At 33.8% G+C, this 27190-nt stretch overlaps 2 protein-coding genes across 2 annotated transcripts; both read left to right on the top strand.

Moving 5' to 3' along the window:
• The first annotated feature begins 1661 nt into the window (after positions 1–1661).
• Positions 1662–2585, top strand: LOC109676760 (olfactory receptor 5M5-like). Its single transcript, XM_020153037.2, has one exon. The coding sequence runs from the start codon at positions 1662–1664 to the stop codon at positions 2583–2585; it is 924 nt and encodes a 307-aa protein (XP_020008626.2).
• Positions 2586–14051: 11466 nt separating this feature from the next.
• On the top strand, positions 14052–15363 carry LOC109676766 (olfactory receptor 5M11). The gene is made up of 2 exons (XM_020153040.2): positions 14052–14061; positions 14366–15363. The coding sequence occupies exons 1-2, from the start codon at positions 14052–14054 to the stop codon at positions 15361–15363; spliced, it is 1008 nt and encodes a 335-aa protein (XP_020008629.2).
• Positions 15364–27190: the final 11827 nt, after the last annotated feature.

Consider the following 27190-nt stretch of genomic DNA (forward strand, 5'->3'; position numbering starts at 1 on the left):
ACATTGACATAAAGCACTCAGTTAACATATTTGGGTTGCTCATTTCTTGCATTATCTCATTTCCAATAGTGAAAAGCTGATGGAGATGGTAGTTATTTGAATCTTGATTAATATTTCAATAAATAAAGTTATTAAAAATACCATTCCAGCACCAACAGTGTATTTGATTATTTGGCAATATTATGATTAAGTTCAGATGGGCTTTATGAGCTTAAAAAAAGGAAAACAGCACTATAAGTGGGTATATGTCATTGAAGAAGGATGTCAATTTTCCATGATAGTCTCTATGGTCAGTTTTATTCTGCTTAAAAATTAGAGGAATGAACTTAATTGTATTTTTCTTTTTCTTTTTCTGGACCTGGGGATTGAACTCAGGGCTTGGCAAATGCTTGTGCACTACCATTTGTGCCATGCCCTAGACTTTTGGTTTCATATTTTGTTTTTGAGAAAGGATTACCTTAACTTTGCCCAGACTGGAATCCAATTCATGATCCTCCTGCCTACCTCTCCTTTGTAGCTGGGTTAAACACTGCCACCACTGTGTCCACATAGATATTATCCTAAGTACTGTCCTAGTTATGTAATTATTATAGCATTATTTCACCAAGATCTTAAAAGTTTATGTTTTAGGAGACATATATTGAATTTAGGCTATAGGATTTTTGAAAAATTTCACAAGTGTTATAATGAGGTAGACATATAACAAATCATTTGAAGATTTGGTTGTCAATTTTTTTTCATTATTGCCCCATCATGTCAGAGACATTGATACAGTATGGTTTTATTTAAACAATTTTCCCTCATGACCATATGACACAAACAGTATACATGAACATATATATCAATTTATATATATCTATAATTATTATTTATGTCTTTGTATATACATATATATGAATGCATAGAAAAAATTAAGATTTATTTTCCTCAACCCAATTATTTGCAATGTGGCAATAAATACTTAAAACAAATGAGATCTTGAGCTTTTCATAAAAGTTAAGAACTATTTCTTGGTATGAGGATCACCTGACATGGACTAGAGTGAGGAAGAGGAGCATATAGTAAGGAGTGAAGGGATAATTTTGAATGATTTGGGGTTGAGAAGGGAAGATAGATCCTAGTTGTATAGAGATATTGCACCATTTCTGAGTTAACTTCCTCAAGTTTATTCAGCTGTGAAAAACATAGAGAAGTTTCAATGGTGATAGCTGGCCTACCACATCCAAAGCTGCCTTTTAAAACAAAAGGTTGTAATTTCTAAGGACAGCAGTGTTTCTATCCATGTATTCAAGGAAAGTGAAAATGAACAAATAAGAATACGTTCAAAAAGATAAATATAAATATTATTCCTACATGAAAACCTTGTAATATAGGCTGTAATTACAGACTTGTAATACAGACTGGAAGAAACAATTTAACATATGACTTCCTTTATATATATATATATATATATATATATATATATATATATATATATCCATTTCACATTTAAAAATCAATCATATGCTTACTACATTATTTCTTTATGCCACATGCATTCATAAACTTGAAAGAGGAGGAGGAAATACCACATGACATGATGGTGTTTATGAATGAATGAGAAAAGTCAGATACATTTTCCTTCCTTTTCTTTAGGATTTTTTTGAGGCGAAGCACACATAATGTTAAAGAAAAACAACACAGTGGTGACTGAGTTTATTTTCCTGGGACTGACAGCTCGAGCAGAATTGCAACTTGTACTTTTTGTGGTGTTCCTAGTCATCTACCTCATCACTGTAATCGGCAATGTGAGCATGATTCTCTTAATCAGAAGTGACTCAAAGTTTCACACTCCAATGTACTTCTTTCTCAGTCATCTTTCCTTTGTGGATCTTTGCTATGCTACCACTGTCACTCCTCAGATGCTGGTGAATTTCTTATCCAAGAGAAAAACCATTTCCTTTATTGGGTGTCTTATACAATTCCACTTTTTCATTGCCCTGGTGATCACAGATTATTATATGCTTGCAGTGATGGCTTATGACCGCTACATGGCCATTTGTAAGCCTCTGTTATACAGTAGCAAAATGTCCAGATGTGCCTGCATCTCTCTTGTTGGTGCTCCTTATATTTATGGATTTGTTAATGGCCTTATACAGACCAACTTGATGCTTCGTTTGTCCTTCTGTGGACCTAATGAGATCAATCACTTTTATTGTGCAGACCCGCCTCTCATGGTCCTTGCTTGCTCTGACACCTATGTTAAAAAAACTGCCATGTTTGTGGTGGCTGGATCCAATCTTATCTGTTCTCTCACCATCATCCTCATCTCCTACGTCTTCATCTTCATCACGATTCTGCGCATGCGCTCTGCTGAGGGGCGGCGCAAGGCCTTCTCTACCTGTGGATCCCACCTGACGGCTGTCACCATCTTTTTCGGGAAACTGCTTTGCATGCATCTGAGGCCTCCTTCTGAGACATCTGTAGAACAGGGGAAAATTATTGCTGTTTTTTATATCTTTGTGAGTCCTCTGTTAAACCCTTTCATCTATAGTCTGAGAAATAAAGATGTTAAGAGAGCAATAAGGAAAGTTTTCCAAAAGTAACTTTTAAGTGCACTATTTACAATACCCAAGCTATGAAAATAGTCAAGATTCCCCAAAACTGACAAATGGATCAAGAAAATGTGTTTATACACAATGGAATTTTACTCAGCCACAAAGAAGAATGAAAATTGTCATTGACAAGTAAATGGATGGAAGTAGAAAACATGATCTTAAGTGAAGTTAGTCAGGTTCAGAAGGCCAAAAATCGCATGTTCTCCCTCATATGTGGATTATAGACCTAAAACAAATGCAGTAATATTATTGGACATGGGTCACACACTAAGGGGAGAACATGCACGGGAGAAATAAGGAAAGGAAAGGAAACCTAAAATGTGAATGTGGTTGATGTGCTCACCATATAAAAGAGAATAAAGTAATCTTAAACTGGCAGAGGCCACTATGGGAAGAGGGCTAGGAAGTAGTGAAGAGGTCTGGCAGAGATGAACCAATGTGGGTTGCAAGTCACATGTGCATGGAAGCAACTTTAGGAATTTCTCTGTGTAGTTATCTTTATCTTAAACTAGCAAAAACGATATGTGTTTCTTGTTACCTCTTGTATTTTCTTTTCAACAAAATTAGAGAACAAGAGGGGGGAACAGGTTATACCTGCAACTGAGGAGGGGTGTGAGGAGGAAGGTGACCAAACAATGTATACAAATGTAAGTAAATATAAAAACGATAAAATAAAAGTAGAAAGAAAAAAAAAGGAAAAAAGGAAGGTATTTCTGAACATAGGTATGTGAGATGTACTTATTATCTGACAAATAAGTTAACATTTTAAATTGATAAATCAGTATCCTTGATTATTTTTGTGCTTCATAATTCACATATTGTGCTTTCTAGTGTGTGTGCTCATTATACAGAACTTACTGTGCATTTCTGATATTTTTAGAAATCATAGAAATTCTAAGACTAAGCCAGAAGCAATGTTACTGCTCTGTAAAATCAGGAAAGAACACATGATTCTGTCCATGCTGCCCAGGTTAGCCCTGATTCATAAACTGCAGAATAACCAAGTGCTATGGCAATGACAATACGTTAGGCTGATACACAGCTAAATAACTTCCAAAGTATTTTGGAAGTGTATTTTGTTTTGATCATAGTGGTTGAGATTTTCTGTTTTTAAAACAAATTGTATGGTAAATTAATGTTTTGGTATATCTCCGATTATTACTCTAAGATACATATTTTGAATTAGCTGACTAACCAGAGAGAATCCTCATACAGTAGTTATTTTATAGAAGTGCCAAATTTCCCTTCAATGGGTTTGGTGTTCATCAAGGACTATGCATTGCCATTAATTTGTCACCTTTCTTCCCCTCTTTCATTTTCACTGCCTTTTCTCTTTAAACAGATTGAATTTGATGTTGTAGCCACATAAATGTGTATTGAGTGTGTATATAACACATTTATTTGTTCAATAATTATTTAAATTTCTCTTGGGTTTAATCCATAGCCTTCATCTGTTTTAAACTTGTGAATATATACATATGTATTGTGAATATATATAATATACCTATGTATTGTGAATATATATAATATATGTATATATATACACTTGTATGTTCTTTTTCATTTTAGACTTTTTTCTTGAAGATAAAACTCTTCCTTATTATATAGGATCAAATGTGTGTATACATATATATAAATATATACATTTTCCATTTTTTCTTTTTATTGTCATGTCTTTTGAAATGTTTCTTTTTCATAATGTTAAATGATTTACAATTCATTTTGTTGTTTCACTGTTTGCTGTTAGGAAATTAAATTATTTTCCACATATGATTAATTTGCTATTTATCCATATCATTAAATTGATTTAGGGTTTCTCTTATTTATTTTGATGAACTATTTCCAACCTACAGCTAAAAATTGGGAATAATATAACAAGTCCTTTTGTAAGTGTAATTAGTCATTAAATGTTCACATGTTGTAACTTTTGTTTCAGATATTTCAAAGAGTTTGATACTGTGAAATCAACTTCTTACTAACTGACTCTTTTTCTTTCTCCATTTTCTATGGTAATCAATTTAATGTTCTTATCCCTGTGTAGAGTTATGTTATTTGCCATTATGTATCTATAGAATTATATAGTATTATTTTGATGGATTTATAACTTGATAAAAATTAAAAAGTATTGTCTTTCTGTAATTATTTTAACTTTCACTAACATTGTTAGGTTTAGTTATGCTGATTCACATAGCAACAATTTTTATTGACATAATAAACCTATTCATTCTATTCTTGATAGAAATTACTTTTCCACTTTCTTGATAACATGAAAACCCAGTGGCAAATTTGCTTGTGTAATTTTAAACAAGTAGCTGTGATAGAGTTCCTCTAATGAAGGCTGATAATTTTTCATTACAAGATATGAGCATTTTTATGTTTACTATTCATCTTCAATTGCTTTAACAATTTGCATTCCTTCCAACACAAAGTGAGTGTTGTCATTAGACAATGTGGGGAGTTTTCAGACTTCTTAAATTTTCCCCAATCTGAAGTAGGCAATGTGGATTTTCATTTCCTGAGTTTATATGATCATTACAAGTGAAGTTAAGTGTTTTAAAAGCATTGATGCTAATCAAGATTCCTCTGTTTTCAGTTGTATGTCCATATCCATTGTCCACTTTTCACCAGGAGTGTTCTATCCTTATTGCATGCACTTATAATACTTCCTGTGCATAATGTACTAGGTACCAATCCCTTAATGTTATGTGCAGTGCAGATTTCTTCAACAATTTATAGCTTGGATTTCATTTTTGTGAATGATATAATTGATGATGTGAAAGTTATTCATTTAACACAGTTCAAATTTATTAATCTAATTTTGGTTGTATTTTGCATATATTTAACCAATTATTTCCTTTTGTAAAGCTATATATCCTTCCAACATTTTAGGATCTTGTTTTTGCATATTAGGGACTTTATTCTTTCTATTATTTTAATTCTTGCAGAATAGAATGAGATCTTAGTGTTTAATGAAAATCATCAATTTTCCATGTTTTGAATACCTTACTCATATTTGTAATTCAATTTGTAGTGCAAATTGTCATGTATCAAATTTTTAGATGTGCATCCTTCCATTTGTGAAATCTCTATTCTATGATCAATTTGTTACTTTTTTCATGAATAAAAATTATCTTAATAATAGCATAACTACTTATTATCTAGAACCTTACATTAGAATATTTTCTTCAAGTATCTATGTGGAAAATATCTTTAAAATGCATGCAAGCACCTGGAGTGTGTCTCTAGCATACCTTTCCATCACTTCTTCAAAAGGCTCATGAAACTTACTCCTTTCCTCTCATAGTGGTGATAGGAGAATGTGAAAGAAAAAAGTGAATTAGAATATTTTTAGTCTTGTGTCTAGTTACTTATTTTGGTAACTACCATTAAAGTATTCTCTGTTTGTGGTTTAACATGCTTAGTAAAGAGTCCTCAACATTTCCTATTATTTGCTTATCCTTCCCTTCTGTCTCAAACAAGATCAGTTCCCAAATCAGAAGATAGGTATGGTTCACATGGATAATAGTGGTATATTGAGAAAAGTAAAGCAAGCATTTATAGGAAGTGGTGGTGTGACAGTAGAGCTGTCTGTAAAAATGACATTTGAGAAAGATTGGATGGGTACAATACCACAAGAATGTTTGTGGAAGAGTTTCCAGGTGTACTCAAAGTGAATATACAAAGGCTCTGAGGCAAAATGATCTTTGGTTTTTAAAGAAATAGCAAGGAGACAAATGTATGTGGGATAGAGTAAGAAATTAAAGAAGAGAATGAATTTCAGTTTTTAAGGTGTTTGGGAATGAGTGGATGATTACAAGGGCCTTTACTATTTCATATCATCTAGTAAAAGCTTTCTCCAAGTCCATATTACAAGTAGCATGAAGAAAATCAACTTTGATTTTGTTGTCTACTCTACAATATGAAGTAAAGTTCTTCTGTTCCATAAATTAAACTGATTAAATATTTTGGGTGAGCAAATAAATTAATGAAATCAGAGCTGTAAGATAGAAGAAATGAATAGAATAGTATTTTAATAGTCATTCTGAAGTTTAGAGAATCCAATAATATCTGCTCATTTCATTCAACACTGTGTTCAATGGAGCCCCAGAAATATGAAACACATTTTGTTCTTTAAATGCCTACTCTTCCAGGAAGCAGTAGCTCACTGGAGATAAAAATAGTTCAATTAACTCATCGAGAAACAAATGAAATTTTAATTCTACATTGCCATACTTCAGATGTTAGACTTCTGAGTGTTTTGTAGAAACTAAGTCTCAAGATTAATAGGCTCAGATTCAGAAGCAGCATTTCTATTGTTTGTGAAATTAACTGACCATGTCTTAATTCTCCCATAACTAATGTCTTTATTCCACTTATATGTGTGTATGTGTGTATGTGTGTGTGTTTCCATATCTTTAAACAGCATTAAAGAAAAGTTGCAAAAATTTTAAGTGGTTACTTTACAGGCAAGATTTTAGCAGACTTTAGACACAGGAAGATCAGTGTAAAACAGCATTTTAATCTAATTGAAAAGTGATGTTAAGCTGTGCCATTGTGGTAGGAACAGAGGTGATAGGAGATAGTTGTCTTATAGATTTGAAGGTATTTTAGGTAAAAATAACAGAATTATCTGATGGACTGGTTCTGGAGTGTGGGAGAGTGAACAGTGATATGAATTGCTTCCATACGTATTTGTCTATTTTCAAAAATTTCTTCTGAGCAAATGAACATACTGAGTTCTTATTAATTTGAGGTGGGAAATCAATGTTTGGAGCAAATTAGCAAAATACATTAGGATATAAGATTTGGTCATATTGACTTGCTATTTGATATTCATATGGGGATGTAAGCATATAAATTATAATCTTGAGTTTGGAAATGAGGTGAGGGATGGAGGTATAAATTGAAGTGTTGTAATATTCAGATAATATTTTAAGGTCTGAGAATAAATAATATTTCCAAAGAAGAATGGAAGTAGAAATGAGAAGAGGATCAAGGACCAAACTACTCAACATCAAAAATCAAGGAGATAGGAAGAATATGACAAATAATGAGAAAGAGAAATGTACATGATAGGAGGAAAACATAGAAAGACTTGTGTCCTGGTGTACAAGACAAGAAAGTTATTGAAGAAAAACTAAGCAATCACTGATGTCAGATGTCATTGATAAATCAAGAAAGGTGAGGATTTAAAATTGACCACTGGATTTAGTAATGTGAAGGCCATTAATAATTTTCAAGAGTAGTTTCCATGCAGTGATGAAAGGAAAGCCTGGTTAGGGTAGGCTTAAAAGAAACTAGTCCAAATAGAATTGGATATGGAAAGTGTATTTACTGTGTCAATAAATATTTTTGATTGCCACTAAGAAGGCAAAAGAAAAAAATGATAAAGCCTTGAAGGCAGTAGGATCTAGGGAGGAAGTGAAAAAAATTGGGAAGTAGGGTAAGCTATTGACTAACAAGAATGAATCTCCAAAGACCTCACACGAATATACACAGACACATGCACATATATTCATTTTAAAATAAAATGCATTAATGAGTTTACATAAGGATTCATTTCTTCTTTAATTCAATAGAAAATACAGAGCTATAATTCACAGATTCTCAGAAAATCTTAGAAGTAATCTGGGAAGAGTGAATGAATATTTGATTTTTCTTGTATGCTTATTTCTCTAATTTATTTTGTTTGTCCCTTTCATATCCCTGTAAAGGAATCACCCATTCTGAGCAAAAGGTATGAGCAATCATACAACAGTGACTAAATTCATTCTTTTGGGATTCACAGATCACCATCAAGAATAACTGTACTTTTTTGGTGATGTTTCTAGTCATGTATCTGATCATTGTGGTCAGAAATCCTGGCATGCTCCTACTTCTCAAGATTATTCAGGAATCCACACTCCAATGTAGTTTTCCTCAGTTCCTTATCTCTTTTCACTTGTGTTCTTTCTGTCATTAACTTCAAAATGCCAGTAAAGTCCTGAGAAAAGGACACATTCATTTCACTTAATGAATGTGCTGCTCATTTGCTATTTTGGTTCCTTACTTGCCATAGAAAGAAACCTGTTGGCTATTGTAGGCTATGACTGTTTCATAGACATCTTTGTCATTTACAAAGTCAAGACATCCATCCCTGCCAATCTCAGTGTTCTTGTTGCATTGGCAACATATCTTACAGGGTTTATGAGTGCTGCTGTTCACACTAGTTGGCCTTTCAGTTTGTCCATCTGTCGCTCAATATCATCAACCACTCTTTTTGTGATACTCCCCCAGAAACTCTTCGATTCTGACATACATGTCAATGAAGTAACTTTTTCTTTTTCCAGTTTTGATGAACTGAGCTGCTTCAAGATGGTCCATATTTCTTATCTCTACATCCTCACTGTCATCTTGAGCATCCATTGTCCTGAAGGAAAGCACAGTCTTCTCTACCCACACTTTCCAATGATGGTGAGGACCTCTTCACTGATGCCCTCATGCTCACGTATGTGTACCTCAACTCCAACTATCCAATGGACCAAAGGATAGTAGGATCTGTGATTTATTCAATGATGATCTCATGATTAATCTTCTCATCCACATTCTGAGAAGCAAGGAGACAAAAATTTCTTGTCATTTTTAAACCTATTTATATCTCAAAAATCTAGTGGGAATGACTGTGATTATTTTTACCATAAACAACTGATAAATATTTGAGGAAGTAGATATGTTTAATTTGATTTACATTCCACAGTGATACTTATATCAAAACAACACATAGTACCGCACTAATATATACAATTTTTATTTTTAATGTATCAGTAAAAATCCATTTAATTAAAAGTAAGAACCCTCTTTTTCCTTCTATATTTTGAATCATAGAACCATAGATTGATGATTTATAGAGAATGTCAGATATTACCAAATTCTCCTGCACTAACTCTGGCCCTATTACATTAATTGATGAGACTTATTTCTGATAGTGGAGACTGGCCATACATTTCAAACATCTTGGGGAACATGGTCTCTCTGTATTAATCCCATTTATTCTACAGAACTGAATGCTCAAAAATAACCAAATATTTTATTTAGCATGCTATTTATAGGAATTGAGCGCAGTGAAAAAGTAGCAGGGACAGAGAAAGAAGGCATGTCAAAATCAGTGATTCCAAAGTCTTCCAGGACTGATGATTTATGCTTGGATGCTGGTTTAACTATTAGCCAAGAGGAGATGAGAGAAGGCTTATATGTTAGTGCTTAGAGGCTGCTTCTTGCTCCCAGTGAATCAAAGGGAAAAATTAGAGGTAAATCCTGATTGTAAGGTCAAAAACCAAGACTTCCCAACTTGGAAAAGTAATCAATACTGCCAAGGAAGTACTGGGAACAAACTACAGGGTAAATAGATATAATATATAATATAGATAGATAGATAGATAGAGATATTATATGTATAAATAGGTATTATATATATATATATATTTATGGATTTATAGATTTGACTGGTATTTTTATAACTGGTATGTTCCTCAGTAGTGTTGAATTTCTTTAAGTATAATGACCATGGATATGTGAACTTTGCAAGTTGGTGAGTGTGTGCAGGAGTTACAATCTTACAGATGGTTAGGGACAATACAATATGATACAGTGACTATGGAAAATATATGGAGGTGCTCAAAAATTGAAAATATAACTACTATGTCATCCAGGAATACTACTTTCTTGGTATATGTGTAAAAGAATGGAAATCAGGACTTTGAGTTTTATGTTCACTGCATTGTTATTAAAAATAGATAAAAAAATGGACAAAAAATTCAGATGGCCAATGATGGATGTGTGGATCAGAAAATGTGACATAAATATATAAAATTATTATTCATACTTAGAACATTTTCATGTGACAGTGTCACTAAACCCAGAGGACATTATACTATAAGTCAGTCATAGAAAGGCAAATACTATAAGATTCCCTTTATATGAAATGTCTATAGTTGTCAAAAAGAATCGAGAAATTATACCTTATGTTAAATATTCTTACCCCATTAGAAAAGAAAATTAAGGAAAAAGGTTGTGTTTCTGCAGAGCTTGTAAGATAAACACGGATAAGTTTGAAATTATACAAAATATAACCAAGGCAGCCTATTTGCTTCCTGATCCCAGAATGTTCCAATTAAAGTTAAGAAAGGTGATTCCCATTGTGAAACCCATCTCTACTATTCCTCAGTCTCTCTGAGAATTGCTTTAAGAGGCCCCCCACCTCCCTCTTCTTTATATAAATAGGACCACATTTTATAGAGGCATCAAGATACTTCCATTATCAGAGGTTGACCAAACCAGAAGTAAGTCCTGGTGCTTTTACTTTCTTTTTTGAGTCAAGTAGAAATTATACTACAGTTTCATTCATTTACCAGCTTTTAAAATCAGGATTATCTTGACTTTGAAAGTCAGTGGGGGACAGGAATCTTGATTTTAAGTTCTGAAAGAATATATTTTCTCTTGGGTGTGTACAAAGAAGTAGAGAGAGGAAGTCAGCTATGAAGAGTATCAATTATATTTCTAATACCAGTTATTATACCCTAACTGTATTCAGATTTTAAGTCATCTACAAGGTTACTTTGTTAAAAATAAACTGATTATTATAGTTGTTGTTTATTGCTTGTCTCTACCTTAAAAGTAGAAATTGGCAAAATTATATTTTACCTGCAGGTGTTTAGGAGAAATTTAACTTTGCTGAACCCTGTTTCCCAATAATATGTCATATACAGGTAGTATTTTCTGCTGCTTTTACCAGCAGAATTTGACCTTCAATAGAACTGTCACTCGTCCAAAACAACCAGGGTAAAGAAATACTTCACTCAATAACTGAAGATGTAAGACCATTTTCTGATGTGGGACTGGGCTTGTTTTAATAGAAAAGCTCATGGACTTATGTATTTTTTTGGTAAGAAATTGAGGATAGACATTTGCCCACAACGATGACTATAATTTCAATGGTATTTTGAAGAGTTTGTATAAACGAACAAAAAATCCAAAAAACTTAAGGGACCATTCTAAAAATGAATTATTTTTCTTTTCTTTTTTTATTGTTGTGCTTAGTGGGGCTATATTGTGGCATTTACAAAATTTTTTACAATATATCAAATATATCATACTTGAATTCAGCCCCTCCATCATTCTCCTTCATTCCCCCCTCATTTTATTTTTCTTTTTCTCTGAGTTTCTTTTCACTCACTTGTAATTATTGTATAACCTCCAAGACCTACCTAGACAGCTAGCACTTAGAAATTGGCTACCTGCTGGTCCATTCTTACTTATGCTAAAACACTGAGATCTTCCTGTGTTTCTTTCTTCCTTCCTTCCTTCCTTTCTTTCTTCTTTGCTTCCTTCCTTTCTTCTTTTCTTTTTTTCTCTTTCTAAGGAGGCAGGAGCTCACTGCTCATCTTCTCCTCATCCCCACTCTCAGGACTGATATCCTGTGTCCTTCAGATACAACTGGGCCATGACACAGTCCTGAGTACGACTGAAGGACACAGGTATGCATTTTATACAGTTGCACAAGGCTCTACACTGAGAAGATTTCCAAACTTGGTCTGATGCTCCACTTTCACAAGCTTGAAATTTCTAAGTTTTTGAACAAGCATCTTTACATTTTTATTTTCCAGTGGACCTAGTATATTGTGTTTTGTGGTCCCAGGATTTATAATTTCTGGCTTTCTTTTCTCTTTGAACTATCCAACCACTTGTTGCTCTGTCAAGTTAAGGCTCATGGAGTGCAGAAGTAGCAAGCCCACATGTTCCTTGTTCAGGTGTTCCCCTTTCCCTCTGGAAATCTACAAGCAGCAAGATCTGCTTGTGTATTTCTTTGTGTTTGTGCACTTATCTTACTTATAATCTTAGATTTTTGGTTTTTGCTTTTCTGTCTTTTACTTGAACTGGATGTTACTGGATTCCATGCAAGACACAGAGTTTTTAGGTCAAAACTGCTTAAAATACTACAGGCAATCATTAAGTAACACACAACAAATAATTCCTCCTGCATATGACCTCAAGTGTAATTCCTGGTTGTATCTTTTCTTAAAAATATGAAATTCTTACATTTTGTTTGCTTTCTTCCCATATTTATCTGGTCAATTTTCTGACATCTGTTCTTTCTGTGGCTTCCAGAAAAGAGAATCTTGAAAATATCTCACATGCTCCTTTCTCCTAATACACAAATGTGGTCTTTTTCAGAATATTTTCTGCTAGACACTTCTTGAAGAGTAGCTATAAGTAATCACTGACCACTGTTCTATAGTGAAGATTGTTTGGTATTAGTCATGGGAAAGTCATAGGTAGAAACTGATCAGACTTTTGAAGGAGTGAACATTTGTGTTTTAGGGAAACTCTCAGCCAGAATTTTGTGTCCCCTTCTTCATGAAATCTGTGCCTAGATAATTGCTAACATTTCAATAGAAACATCACATGGTATCTTTGTGTCTTCTCTGTATCCTTTTTTAAAAAAAGACTTAAATTATTGTTATGTATTCTTTCTTCATTCATTGCTAAAGACAAATTTCACTTCAAAGTGAAATCTTCCTTGATCTTATTTGCTATTTGAAATAGCATTTATTTACTCACAATTCTCTCAGTTTCCATTCAGTAGAAAGAATGCAGAGGGAAGAATTGTAATGAGTTTCATTGTGATAAGTCTATAAATTCATATATCAAGCTAACATCAGATTTACCCTCACTACTATACTCTCTTACCTTCTCCTCTCCCTCCCCATTGCCTTACCCTTCTCTAAATGTCTGTCCCCATTTTTCAGTCATTTTGCTTGTTTTCTTGGTTTGTTTAATTGTTCTCACATGTAAGAGAAAACATGCAATACTTCTCTTTCTGTATATGGCTGATTTCACAGAGCAGTATAACCTCCAGTTCTACCCATTTTCCAAAAAAATGATATGATTTCATTCTTTTTGACTGAAGAAAGCGCTTATGAGTTTGCCCAATATTCTACAACTTTAACTGTTTCAGTATTTGGTTGAATAATTAGCTTTGCAAGAAACTGACTTGTACCTAAGCTATCAAAAATACTTATTTTTCCTCAGTAGGTGAGGACATGTAAAACTCTGAGGGAGGTGGCTATAACTAAACCTGGATAATAATTCATTCTTTCAGGCTATCATGTGTTTTCTTCTTAAAAAATAATATGCTAGTAGTCATGGCATAATGATAAACTGGACTTTGTTCTTGTCCTTGAAGAACTTATATAGGAGTAGTGAAAAGCAGAAACAGTATTGGGATGTTATGTTCTATGTTGGATATACTGGAAGCAAAGAACATAAAGAGATTAAATCAGTCTCAAACAAGATGGGAGTAGGAATGCTTCTCAAAGCTGTGGCCTTTAATCCTGACTTTGTAGGATGAATAGATTGGGAGCCAAAAAAAATTGCATGGAAATACAGTAGATGTAGCTAAGTTTTACTTATGGATACATGTACAAATGTAAGTGTCAATATAGATATAAACAGAAATGTATTGTAGTGATTTAATACAAACAGACAAAATAATGTCTTAGTAGAAACATTAACAAATATTATAGTAAAAATTTTTTTGTTGAAAAAAAATATATATGTGGACAAAACACAAGAGCAAGGGTGTGTGGCGGGGGGAAAATGGCCCAAACAATGTATGGACATATGAATAAATGAATAAATAAATCAAAAAATTTTTTTGTTGATATATTTAAATAAAATATGATTTTTGACTGTAATTAATTTGCATCTTTATACCTGCTTGATCTTTATAGGCTTAAGCACAGACCCTGAGTCTCAGGAAATATCTTTCACAAACAGCAGCACAATAACAGAATTCATTTTGCTTGGACTGACGGATCGTCCAGAACTCCAGCCATTCCTCTTCATGCTGTTTCTTGCTGTTTACTTTGTCACCATCTTAGGCAATCTGGGTATGATAGTGTTAATCAGACTGGATTCTCACCTTCATACACCTATGTACTTCTTCCTCACCAACTTGGCTTTTGTGGACTTGTGCTACACGTCTAATGCAACCCCACAAATGTTGACTAATTTCTTATCAGAAAAGAAGTCCATTTCCTTTGTTGGCTGCTTTACACAGTGTTACATTTTCATTGCACTTCTCCTCACAGAGTTTTATATGTTGGCAGCAATGGCCTATGACCACTACATGGCCATATGTGACCCTCTGTGCTACAGTGTGAAAATGTCCTGGCTAGTCTGCATTTGCCTGGCCACATTTCCTTATGTCTATGGCTTCTCAGATGGGCTTTTCCAAGCCATCCTGACCTTCCGCTTGACCTTTTGTAGATCCAATGTCATCAACCACTTCTACTGTGCTGACCCACCACTCATTAAGCTTTCATGCTCTGATACTTACGTCAAAGAACACGCCATGCTCATATCAGCTGGCTTCAACCTCTCCAACTCCCTTACCATCATCCTTGTGTCCTATACCTTCATTATTGCAACCATCCTCCGGATCAAATCAGCAGAGGGAAGGTGCAAAGCATTCTCCACTTGTGGTTCCCACATGATGGCTGTGACTTTGTTTTATGGGACTCTCTTCTGCATGTATGTAAGACCACCCACCAATAAGACTGTTGAGGAATCCAAAATAATGGCTGTCTTCTACACCTTTGTAAATCCAGTGCTTAATCCATTGATCTATAGTCTGCGGAACAAAGGTGTAAAGCAGGCTTTGAAGAATGTGCTCAGACAAAATATGGTCAGGACAATGTCAGTGCCTCCACTTTCCAATAAAACATAGCTCTATAATTTTGTTCTAAATGCATTTGTGTTTTGGTGATGAGTTTTATTCTCCATGGCTATATCTTGAGTGTCCCAGGTAAATGCTCATGTTTGTAGGAAAATTACCGGCACTTGTTTTTCTATCCCTTGCTCCTCCACATGTGTTCTAAGGTCAACAGCATAAGCGTGACCTTGGAGGTTATTATTTTTAGAAATGCAGAATCACATTCTACTCCTCAGATCTACTGTGTTCAAATCTGTAGTTCAGTCAAATCCCCAGGAGATTTCTAAGCATGGTAAACTTTGATTAGCACTAGGAAAACTGGTATTTCCAGGACACTAGTGTGTTCTTACTGTTTACAAGAGTAAACAGGATAAACACATTTTCAACTTAGTCCCTTCTATTCCCCTTTTCATTTGTCTTCTTGTGGAAGAATCTTTAAGACTCTTGAGTTACTAAGTAAAGTCAGAAACTCTGCATCATGATAATGGTTTCCTATTCCTTATGAATGTGCTGTGTAGTAAACATAATGCCATTTTTTCCCATGGCTAAGTGCACATACACCATATGGCCTGTTTATATGTACCATGGAAGTGAGGATTTTATCTAGGAAAAGAAATAAATTGTTTTGGGATTTTAAAAACTCAAAAAAATCAGTACAGGTTTATCCTCAAGACTTGTGCTAAAATGAATAAATTAAGGGACAAATAGTCCTCTCACCAAAATGTTTGTTTATTGCCCCAAAGTGCTAAGTATTTCCTAAACTTCAATCCACAGAAAAGTAGTATATGCATATAATGTAAATAAAGTTGCATATTAAATAACAACACTAGTAAAATCTCTACTTTTTGTTTTTATTATTTGATCTTTTTATGTGTTGGTTGGTTGGTTTAATTTTATAAGGAACAAAATTCCCTGAAACTAACTAAGTCTGCAGGGAGAATTTATTATGAGTAAATGGTAATATCTCACAGCATCCAAGAGTACAGCCATACTTTGGAATGCTAAATCCATGAGAAGTTTTATGTCTAATTATTTATTCCGTATCTGTTTGTTGCTAGGATTTATAATATTTACATTTAAATATGAGCCTTTAGTCCTACAAACTTGTTCATTTCTCTTTTTTTCTTGTATAAATATTTAAAGGTATTTATATTTCCTGTGCATTGCTTTAGTTGCAAGACACTAATATTCATGCTTTTTAAAATAAAAAATTAATGTAATTTTTATTTTCATTCCTTTTGTAATATTTTCATAAGTTTTCTTGGATGTCTTTAACTGTGAGTGAGTAGGAGTGTGTACTTAATTACGAGGCAGTTAGGCAATTTAAAACATATTTTACTGCTATTTATCTCTAACTTAATTCTATCATTGTCTAAGAGCAGGCATCTCAATATTTATATAATAAAATTAACTGATACTTTTATGGCTCAGCATATGATCTCTGTTGCTGAATGATCTGTGTATATTCAAAAAGAAGTGGAGCTACCGGCTTCTGGGCTCCCCTACTCTTCTCTAGCCGTAACTTTTCCTTTCTCTCTAATAAATCTTACTTTATATAAAAAAATAAAAAGAAGTAATCTGTCTTCTTTAATACTTAACCCATTCTAGTTTGAATGGGAATAATAATAGTACTAATGTGATTTTTTCTGAGAGGGTGGTGGTACTGGGGTTTGAACTCAGGGTCTAATACTTGAGCCTCTACCAGATACTCTACCACTTAAGCCTCTTCTCCAGCTAACTAATGGAACTTTTTAAACTTTATGATTGGTAAATAATTGATATTCAGTATTCATATAATCGATATTCAATATTCATATAATCGATATTCAATATAACATGTCTAATTTAAGTACTATTTAATATGTTTAACAAACATGTCAATTACCACCAAAGTTATCCTTTGTTTGTTTTTTTTATTTTAACTTCTTATGCAGTCCTGGGGATTGAACACAAGACTCTGGACATGGTAAGGAAGTGCTCTACACCTAAGCTACATTCCAGCCATCAAAATTTCCTATTAAGTCTCTTTTCAGCCAGTTCTTTTTACACAAAAAGAGCTTTGATTTGCTTCCTAATGATAGACTAATTTTATACATCTAGCATTTCATATTAATATAGTGGATCCATATACACTCTTTGCCTGGAGTCTTTCACTTAGCAAAATATCTTGAAGAATCAAGCAGTATCATGGATCACAAGCCTGCTATTTTTTTCTCTCATCTAGTAGGATTGCATTTTAAAGTTATACCACAATATATTTATCTTGTTAGAATTTGAGTTCCTTTATTATATATCATATTGTCCTGTATTTTAGGCCTAACAAAAGTGTGTTTTTAAGGGAAAGAAAGGTTTTTCCACCTACTCAACATAAACCCACACTGCAAACAGATGTGATTACAATAGTTAAGTCTTGTCTTTTGGTTTTCACACAAGCAGGATGCCTTGTTGTCGCCATACCTAAAGATATATCCAAAGGAAATGAAATCAATATATGGAAGAAATGTTTATGCTCCCCTGTTCATTGCAGTTTTATTCACATTAGCCAAGATGTGAAATCAGCCTAAATGTCTGTTGTTGAAGAAGAAAATGTGGCTTATGTTCAGGATGCAAACTCCATGGAACAGTGAACATACAATTAAAAAATGAAAGACATGAATGTAAAACAAGTTATGTTAAGGAGAAGGTACCAAGAGGAGGGGGGGATTAAATGAAGTGGGTAAAGGAGGGTGAGTATGGTTATTGTATTTTCTATACACGTATGAAATGGAACTTTGAAACCTGTGAATTCGTTTTAAGAAGGGAGGAGAAGAGGGACAATAATGGAGAGGATGAACCAAACAGGGTGCATTGTACACATATGACATATATGGGAATGTTACAAAGGAACCTCCTGTAAAACTAACATACACTAATAAAAAGGTTTGTGGCAACATGTATAAATCTGGAAGACTTTACATTAAGTGACATAAACCAAGCACACAAATATAAATAACGCAAGATCTCACTTGTGTATAAAAATACCTAACTCATAGAAGCAAAGAACAAAAGGCTGTCACCAATACCTGCTGAGAAGAAAAGCTAGGATTTGTGTTATTTTGTTCAAAAGACACAAAAATTCAGTTAGAAGGATTAAAGTCAGGAAATTTATTGTACAGCAAGATAATTATAGTTAATGCTTATGTGCTGCATACTTAAAATTGCTGACAGTACATTTTAAATGTTTATAGAACCAGTAAAAAATAGTGTTAGCTTGATTTAGCTATTCCACATGTATACATATATGAAACATGCCATAAATACAAGCCATTTCATTTGTCAATTAAATTTAATAGTGTACTCATAATTTGAAGGTGAATTTTAGTGCTCTCTATAGATGTATCCCAAGTATCTCAACTAAGAAGTATCTCAGGTCTGGGAATATTTTGTGCACTTAATTTTAGGCAGTTTTTTTTCCTTAGTATGTGGTCATTGGACCAGTAGCATAGGTACTGGCTAGAATGCTAGAGATGCAGAATCAAACACTATACCTCAGGTCTACTATATACAAATCCATATTTTAGCCAAATGCTAGGTGATTTGTAGGAACATTAAATTTTAAGAAGTCATCCTCTAGATGAAAACTCCCAACTTTGATACCCCAGACCACTGGTGGGCCCTCATTGATTACAACTCTAAGCAGGATAAACCTGCTCTGAGCTCAATTTCTTGAATTTATTCCACTATTACTCTAATATGTCTTTTGGATTGAGGTGTCTTCATGAAACACAACTTTCTGTATTCTTACCCTGACTCACTAAATAAAACCAGATACAATGTGTCATGATAGTGATTTCCCGTTTCTTACGAATGTGCTTGTTTCATGGTAGGCTGATGAGAGGGGAGCAGAATGATTCTTCTTTGACCTCAGTTTGTGGCTAGAGCTCTCTGAGCTATAGGAATGTACCTCCTTCCTCTAACCCAAAAGCCATTGGAGGATGTTTTCTGTTTAATTTGTATTAATTATTTATGTTAACATAAATATCTGGAAAAAGTGATGTGAGGAAAGATTAAGTTAAGGGAGAAATTAAGAGCAGTAGGCCATACCAGCTAGCACTCTAACTTCATTTTAATATTCTTGTATTCCTAATTGTTTTTAGTTAAGTAATGTTAATTCTTTCCTTCCTGACCTTAGACCTAATTCATGACCTGTCTATTATCTACCTATCTATCTATCTATCTATCTAGATCCTGTTTATAATACATGTACCATGGCCATAAAGATATGATCTGCAGGAGGAAATGAAACTGTTAAGTCCTCTTCAAAAACCCTAAGGAAGCCAAATAGTTTTAAAATGAATAATTTAAAAGACAGGTAATCAATTAGTTTATTCAAAACTCCAAATTCCCTCCTACTACCCTAACATGTTGAGCACTTCTTTAGTTCCTATTTTGGAAGAGGCAACTTGTTATTCCACTATAAGAGAATAAAAGTCATAAAATATTATATACACACAATATTAAATTGAACATAAATTAACAATATTAATGTACTCTGTCTTTTAAAAAGGAAAAAAAAAGAATTTTCTGAGACAAGATAGGATAAAAGGGTAATTTATTATCTTTTTATAGAATATCTCACAGCACTCCAGGAGCACAGGTGTGTCTCAGGAACCAACCAGAACGTAGGGATCCACAGCTATAGGATACTTTATCTCATGGCCTATTCCATATCTACTTTTGCCTATTTATACAATAATGAAACATTTCTTTGATAAAAGTATTGTGTTTATTTAAAAACCCTTGGAATGTAACAACTCAACTACATATTTTTTTTGTAGTTTCAGATTAATGTACAGTTAGGAAAATGACTATTTTGCGTTGGTTGCTTCTTGTCAACTGAAGATGAAAATCAAACTTCTTCCTGTTTAACTGAACTGTGTTGTGGACAAAGAAGAACCTGCCTTAAATTTCCATTTCAATTTATAATCTCCATAATGTACAGGCAAAGTAAATGGCTATAATAATCCCACAACAGTGTCTAGAGATACATTTAGTGGTTTGTTAACCTAAAAAAAAGATACACAGTTTAAAACAAATTTTACACAGCTTTACATTTCAACTATTTCTTTAAAAGGTGAGTGAATTGTGTACAGAGGTCTAAATGCTTTATTGATAAGATAAATAGGTGTACTAGAGCTAACTTATTCATCATCAATTTCTTCTTCATCTTCTCCTTCTTCTTTTTAATCTTCTTCATCTTCCCCCCATTCTCCATCTTCCTCTTTTCTGCTGTGTTCAGTCTTCACCGCTCCTATTGTTGTCACATCCGTCTTTCATTTAGCTCAGTATGCTGCAACATGATTTTCATGTTTTTGTGTCACTTTAGCATCCTTTTATACAGAAGGCTGCTTGTAATTTGCCACAGTGTTGTTCTGTATTTCTTCCACTGTCTTCGCAACATCACCCATGCATAAACCAGAATATGGTCCTTGGTTTGGGGGTGATACTCAGAACAAAAGAAGAAAAGGGTTGAAGGAATTCTTGACCTTCTTTGCTGTTTCATTTTTAAGAGGGACATAGGTTTCCATTTCTCATTCATAACTTTTGCACATGTAATATGATTTGTTCTGTCTTTCTTTCCTGATAACGGCATCTTAGCTCTAGCCTCATCATCTATGATGTCTATTGTTAACTTTTGCAGGTTGAAGTATTTTCTGCAGTACCGGTTCTACCTTGTAACTAGAAATTTTAGTGCATGTAGCACTATATTCATTCATGTGGTCAAAAAATTAAACAATCCAGGCTCTAAAACCTATAATCCTAATTATCAGGAGGCAGAGATCAGGAGGATAGTGCTTCAAAGCCAGCCTGAGGAAATCATTCCCCAAAATACTCAACATACAACAGGGCTGGCACAGAGTGGCTCAAGTGGTAGAGCACCTGTGTGAGGCCCTGATTTTAAACCCCAGTATTTCCAAAACACAATTCAAACAAGATTAAAAATTTGGGCAGTGGCTCTAAGAAAATGATAGTAATATATTTAGAGTTTTTGCCAAACTATGGGATATTTTCCCTTTAATGGAAAAATCTGTTGTTTAGTTCTAGTCATTTTTTTCCATGGCAGGAAGCAAACCAAGAGTATTCAGAATGTTTTCATTACTGGAAGAATTTCCTAATATTATATTTAATGCAAAATTTGTTAATTTTGAAGCAACATGTGAATAAAATATTTGGGGAGGGGCATACTCTATTTTTTATTGGCTGGAGGGGAATATATATCTTATACAAATAAAATAAACTGCATTTAAAATTGAGATTGTGTAAGTGTCAACACAATAGAACAAGGCAATATGAGAAAGGATAATTGTGGTGGCTTTATCTAAGTTTTAATGTATGTGGATTTAGTCTTCCCAGTGGGTTGACATCCATGCTGCTATATGAATAGTTAGGCAATTGCTGAAGAAAGTTAGGGAGAAATAGAAGTCAAAGCAGTGGATAAAACCTCAGAGAGGGTTTGTGTTTGGAATGGGCTTGGTACAAAGCAGTGCCTGGGAGAAGAGAGTGATGGGAGTGACGATGTAGATGAAGATATGTGTTTTGATTCAAACATGCTACTTGTGAAATTCCTCTCTGAAGAAATATTTATGTGCATCTTTTGCTTGCATACTGTGACTAATATTTGAGCATCTGCTCTGTGCCTTGTTTATATTTCTATCTCTTGAGTGACAAGGTCAAATATTTGAAGAAAAGGTAGATAAGGTATTTTAATTTTTTGCTTTTATATAAACATGTAGTAATATAGCAATTATATGAATTAAAGATGTCAATAAGACATTCCCATATATGAACATTTTTTACTCTGATCATTTTCTCCCCTTCTGTCTCTTTCTCTTCTCCACTCCTCTTCCTAAATCTTCCTTCTCTATCAGTATCCCTTGTAGACTTTTGTTTTCCTAGATTCCTCATATGAAAGAATATGTGAAATTCTTGTCTTTATGGGACTGGCTTATTTCACTTAAAATGGTGATTTCAATTTTTTTTTTTTTTTTGCCATATTGTAGTTTGAACTAGCAGGCAAGTGCTTTACCGCTTGAACCCCTTTCCTAGCCTTTTTGCTTTAGTCATTTTTTGGAAAGAGTCTCCGTGTTTTTTCTAGGTCCAGTTTTAGACCTTGGTCTTTCTACTTTTGTAGAGCAATAAAATAATTGTTCTTAGAACAATTCCCTGATCCCAAGAACACCTTACTAAAAATCCAGATTATAGAAATTAATTTGGAATTTAACTGATTCCAGCAAAAATAAAATGTTACGAAACTTTAAAAGACCTCTCTTTTAATTATTGGAGAACAAAGATTTGGGAGCAAATTTAAAATTAACCAAGAGTTTCAATTATGTTAACAAGTATAAGATTGGTAAACTTATATGTGAAAAATCAGAATATTAGCAATAATACGCACTTTTGAAATTTTTCAAAGTCCGACATTGAATATATGAGAACTCTGAATCACAAAGGAAGAAAGTTATTATGCCAAGGTATAGGATGTCTTTTCTAAATGAAGTATCAAAGGAATTTTTACTGACAACATAGTCAAGAATGAAAGTGTAATGCATAACATGACCTAGAATTTAGAGTCAGGCATTGTAATCTTGTATTTGTGAGTCACTGAAATGGAAAACAAGAAGAGGAAGAAGGTGTTGGAGACTATTATAGTAAAGCACACACAAAAAAGTGCTCCTTCCTAGAAATTAGTATTCACATGAGCTGCAGAGCCCTACCAACTACATGACTTATTCATGTTTGACTTCATTTCCTACCTTATGATATTATTTGGTAGCTCTTATAGACTTTTCTATGTCTTAATGCTCAGTTGAGGTAGGTTTGGGGCTTATTTACTGAAATTAAACATTAGTAACCCTCACTTCTGTTTCCTCTGTCCATTTCCTTGGCTTTAATCTCCTCTAGGATTCCACTCAATCTAATTTATAGGACTACCTAATACTCTATACAAATGCACACAGAATAGTTACTAACTGTAGCAGTTCTGTGCTCTCCTGCTACCTCAGATGCTTGGATATTAACTGAAGTCTGAAGAATTAAGATGTACACTTCAACAAGTAGTACTTCAGGTACCAATGACACTTGCAGAAGAGAATTTTGTGGATTGTATTTTCAATTATTGCTCATTATTGTTAGGTACTGGGGATTAAACCAAGGGGTTCTGCATGCTAGGCAAACACTTACTTTCCCACTTGAACCATACCCCAACCCTTTTGTTTTTATTTATTTTTGAGATAAAATCTTGCTACATTTTCCTGGGCTAGTATTGAACTTGAGATTCTCCTGCCCTGGCCTCTGGAATAGCTGAGATTTCAGGCAAGTGCCATGCTCCCAGCTTTATAATAGTTTATTGTGATTTTTGAAGGATAGGAAATTCTTGGAACTCAGAGTTTCATCTAAATATTTATCATTTTTAGTAATTTACCGTATAAATTAATCTCTCAATGACAAAATCTAAACAACCTACTAAATGATACATACAGTTATCCCATCTTATTAGCAGATTTATTACTTGCAGTAATGGTCAAAAAACAATTGAAGGAAATCTAAAGCAATTTCAAAACCAAAAATTTAAATTCCTTTGCACTCATTACTCAGCTCAGTTAATGCAGAGAACCTCTCAGTCAGGCCCAGATTATTGTCAGTTGTGTTTAAATCATTGTGTGGTCTGATGAGTGTTTCTTGGGCCGTAAGTTTATGAAAATGTCCCTCCCAAAAAGCAAATGGTGCTCAAACAACAAGGTAAAAGTTATAGTCATCTTCCAAAGCCAAAACGGTCACGGAATGTGCTCAATGTAGATGATAAAGTAAAATTTTGATTTGTCAAAAGGAAGCATGTCTTGGGCAGCACTATAGAAAAAATTAATTCAACATCCACAGCAGTCAAGTAAAGAGCAGGAAATAAGATCCAGTTTTTGAGTATTAAGTTTTTGCAGTATTAAGATGTACAACATAATTTTCATGATAATAATGTAGCCAAATCCATGCTGTTTCGAGTTACATATGCTTAGATCTACTGTATGTAAGGCACAAGTAAATGTGAGTATTCTGAGAGCACTAACCTCTATGCATCCTAAGCATTCATGGTTTTCCTCAGTGGTGGTCTCCTTGGGACCATATACCTATGAATAACTACACATATGTGCTGAGGGCATGGTGGCACACACCTATAATACCAGCACTCAGGAGGCTGAGGAAGGAGGATCACAAGGTAGAGCGACCAGCCTAGGCTACACAACAAAAGCCTGGCTACATAAATGAATACTACATAAATAAATATGCATATATAGATACAGCCATCCCTGTGAATAAAAAATCATCAAATTTAACAAATCTGTGTTGACTTTATTATTTAAAATAACTTTGATCCTTCTAATCCAGAAAAAAAAACCTTGATATTATTGAGCCAGTGAAACTTTATGGAGAGCTGTATCTGTTACATTTGCTTCAATAGGACTACAGATGTAGAAAATTTCATTGCTACCTGTAGTGACTCCTACTACCCAGAAATTGCAGATTAATCATCAGTGTCATAGGAAAACCTTTATTTAGAAGGATTTCAACTGACTTCTCTTACTGTGATTTATTTTTTTTCCTGTGTGATATTTCTCATACAAAGTACAAAATATTTATGGCTGATAGAAATCTGAATAAGTAATGTTTTCAATATTTGAATTTGAATTACTTGGTATTCTATATCAGAATAGAAGTTAGACAAGGATAACTTCATGACAGATAAAGTTTGTTACAGCTTACGTAAATGTAAAATATATGAGAAATCTTTGGAACCACAGAGCACACAGAGTGCAGTGAACACTGCGAGGTATCTTCCATTTGTTTGACTGCCTACCACATTTTCAGTTGTCACAATAGAAAATTCATCTCTACTTCTCTGTGGGATACTTGTCATTTCTCTTGGAAACCTCCTGAGCAAAATCTTTGTATTTACTGTTTAAACTGGCTAAAAGTCCTCCCATTCTTATCTTTCTTGACAATATCTATTCATTACTTAAGTGTAATTTTCATCTCCCTTATTAAGAGAGACTAAGTACATTTCTTTCAAGAGAAATGGGAGGGAGAGGGATGGAGAGGGTTGCAAGGTGGAGAAATGACCCAAACAATGTATGCACATGTGAATGAATGAATTAAAAAAAGAGAGAAATGCTTTTAAAAGCTTTCTTTATTTTCTTGGCAAAGTAATTTATATGCACACAGTGTCCAACAGTGTTTGTGCATAAGGTTATCTTATTTAGTGATTAATCAATACAGCATCCTGACACCATTACAGAGTCAAAGTAGATAATTTGCAGTACTTGCTTCCATTTCCAGAAACGGCTTACGCAGTGCAAGTATACAGCTGGTGACATTGCCATTACGTGACATAGTTACGTGTATCAGGGCAGATCCAGCCTACTGACTTCTGTTTTGTACCCTGTTTAAAGAAAACTTTAATTACCAAAGCTAGTTTTGGTAGATTTTATGAAAATGATGAATTCTGATACTTAAAATACTAATCTTTCAGGTCTCACAACACAGAGCCCATACTTTCATAAAGAAAAGTTCTGTTCCACAGTTAGACTAGCACTGGAGCACTTTTTAGTTCACTTTAGTTGTCTTTTTTCCTTTATTGTTGTGCTGGGTGGGAGTACATTGTGGCACATTCAAAGGTTCTTGCAATGTCAGTCACTTTCCTCATTCTGATTATCTAAATAGCTCCCACAGGCAATTAGGTTGTGATCCCTTACCTCGATTACAACGTCACTATTGAAATAGCAAAAGAAACATTAATGATCCATAATGAAAATATGCTATCTAGAATCCAGCATGAAAATTTCCAATTTTACTTGTGCATTATACTTATATTATCTGCACTGATAGTATCTGAAAGCATAATTTCCTCATTATCATTAGTATTTTCTGAAGTCAATATTAAACATAATTCTGTTTTCATTAGATTTGATTCATAATTCTGAACACTGTGATACTCTTTTGAAAAGAGTTGAATGTTTCTACATGCTGCTAGAAAGCCTAACATCAAATTTGTGTTCCACCATCAGCAAAAAAATTTGCCAAATTTTATTACAAGCTATGAATCCCTTGAATGTTTATTTCAATGGATGAGCAAATGAAGCTATCACCTAGGATTTTATGACTTCTCTTTCCTTTATTTATGTCTTTATTGCTTTATATGTATAAAATCCTCTACCTGAAAAGTTCTTCCTTAGCAATGCATACAGGTCTTTGCTGTTCCAATATTAGTAGCTTTATCTTTGGTACAGTCCCACAGGAATTATATGCTCCTTAAATTTATGGATATAACATGAAAACAGAGCCATTGAATTTAGTTCAAGTCCATCTAATTCTGTGTCATCTTATACAGTGAGCAGGAATTAAGTTCTCAAAGGTGAGGCTCCCGATATGCACCCAGAGTTACTGACTGCAGAAATATTTCCAAATACGCATTGCCTCATTTTGTCTAGCACTAGGCCTGGACACACATTTTAGAAAATACCCATTATTTTATAGTGAATTTAAGAAACAGTATTAGTTTTAATCCATTTTTAGACAAACTTTGGTTCAAAATAATCCCGTTCTAAAACAAGTTGGTGGCTCTAGAACCACTCTTTATAGGAATCATCTGCACATTGAATGAGGACAATGTCCTTCTTAATACAACCAGCTCCTACGTGCTCAGACTCTTTCCTGTAACACTGTGTGAGGGTGAAAGAGAGAGGACAATATGAGAAAGGATGAATAAGAGAGAGAGAAAGTATCTGAAATATATTTTAATTCTTCTAAAGCAAAC

Source organism: Castor canadensis, chromosome 1 (genome assembly GCF_047511655.1).
Source record: "Castor canadensis chromosome 1, mCasCan1.hap1v2, whole genome shotgun sequence".
NCBI lineage: Eukaryota > Metazoa > Chordata > Mammalia > Rodentia > Castoridae > Castor > Castor canadensis.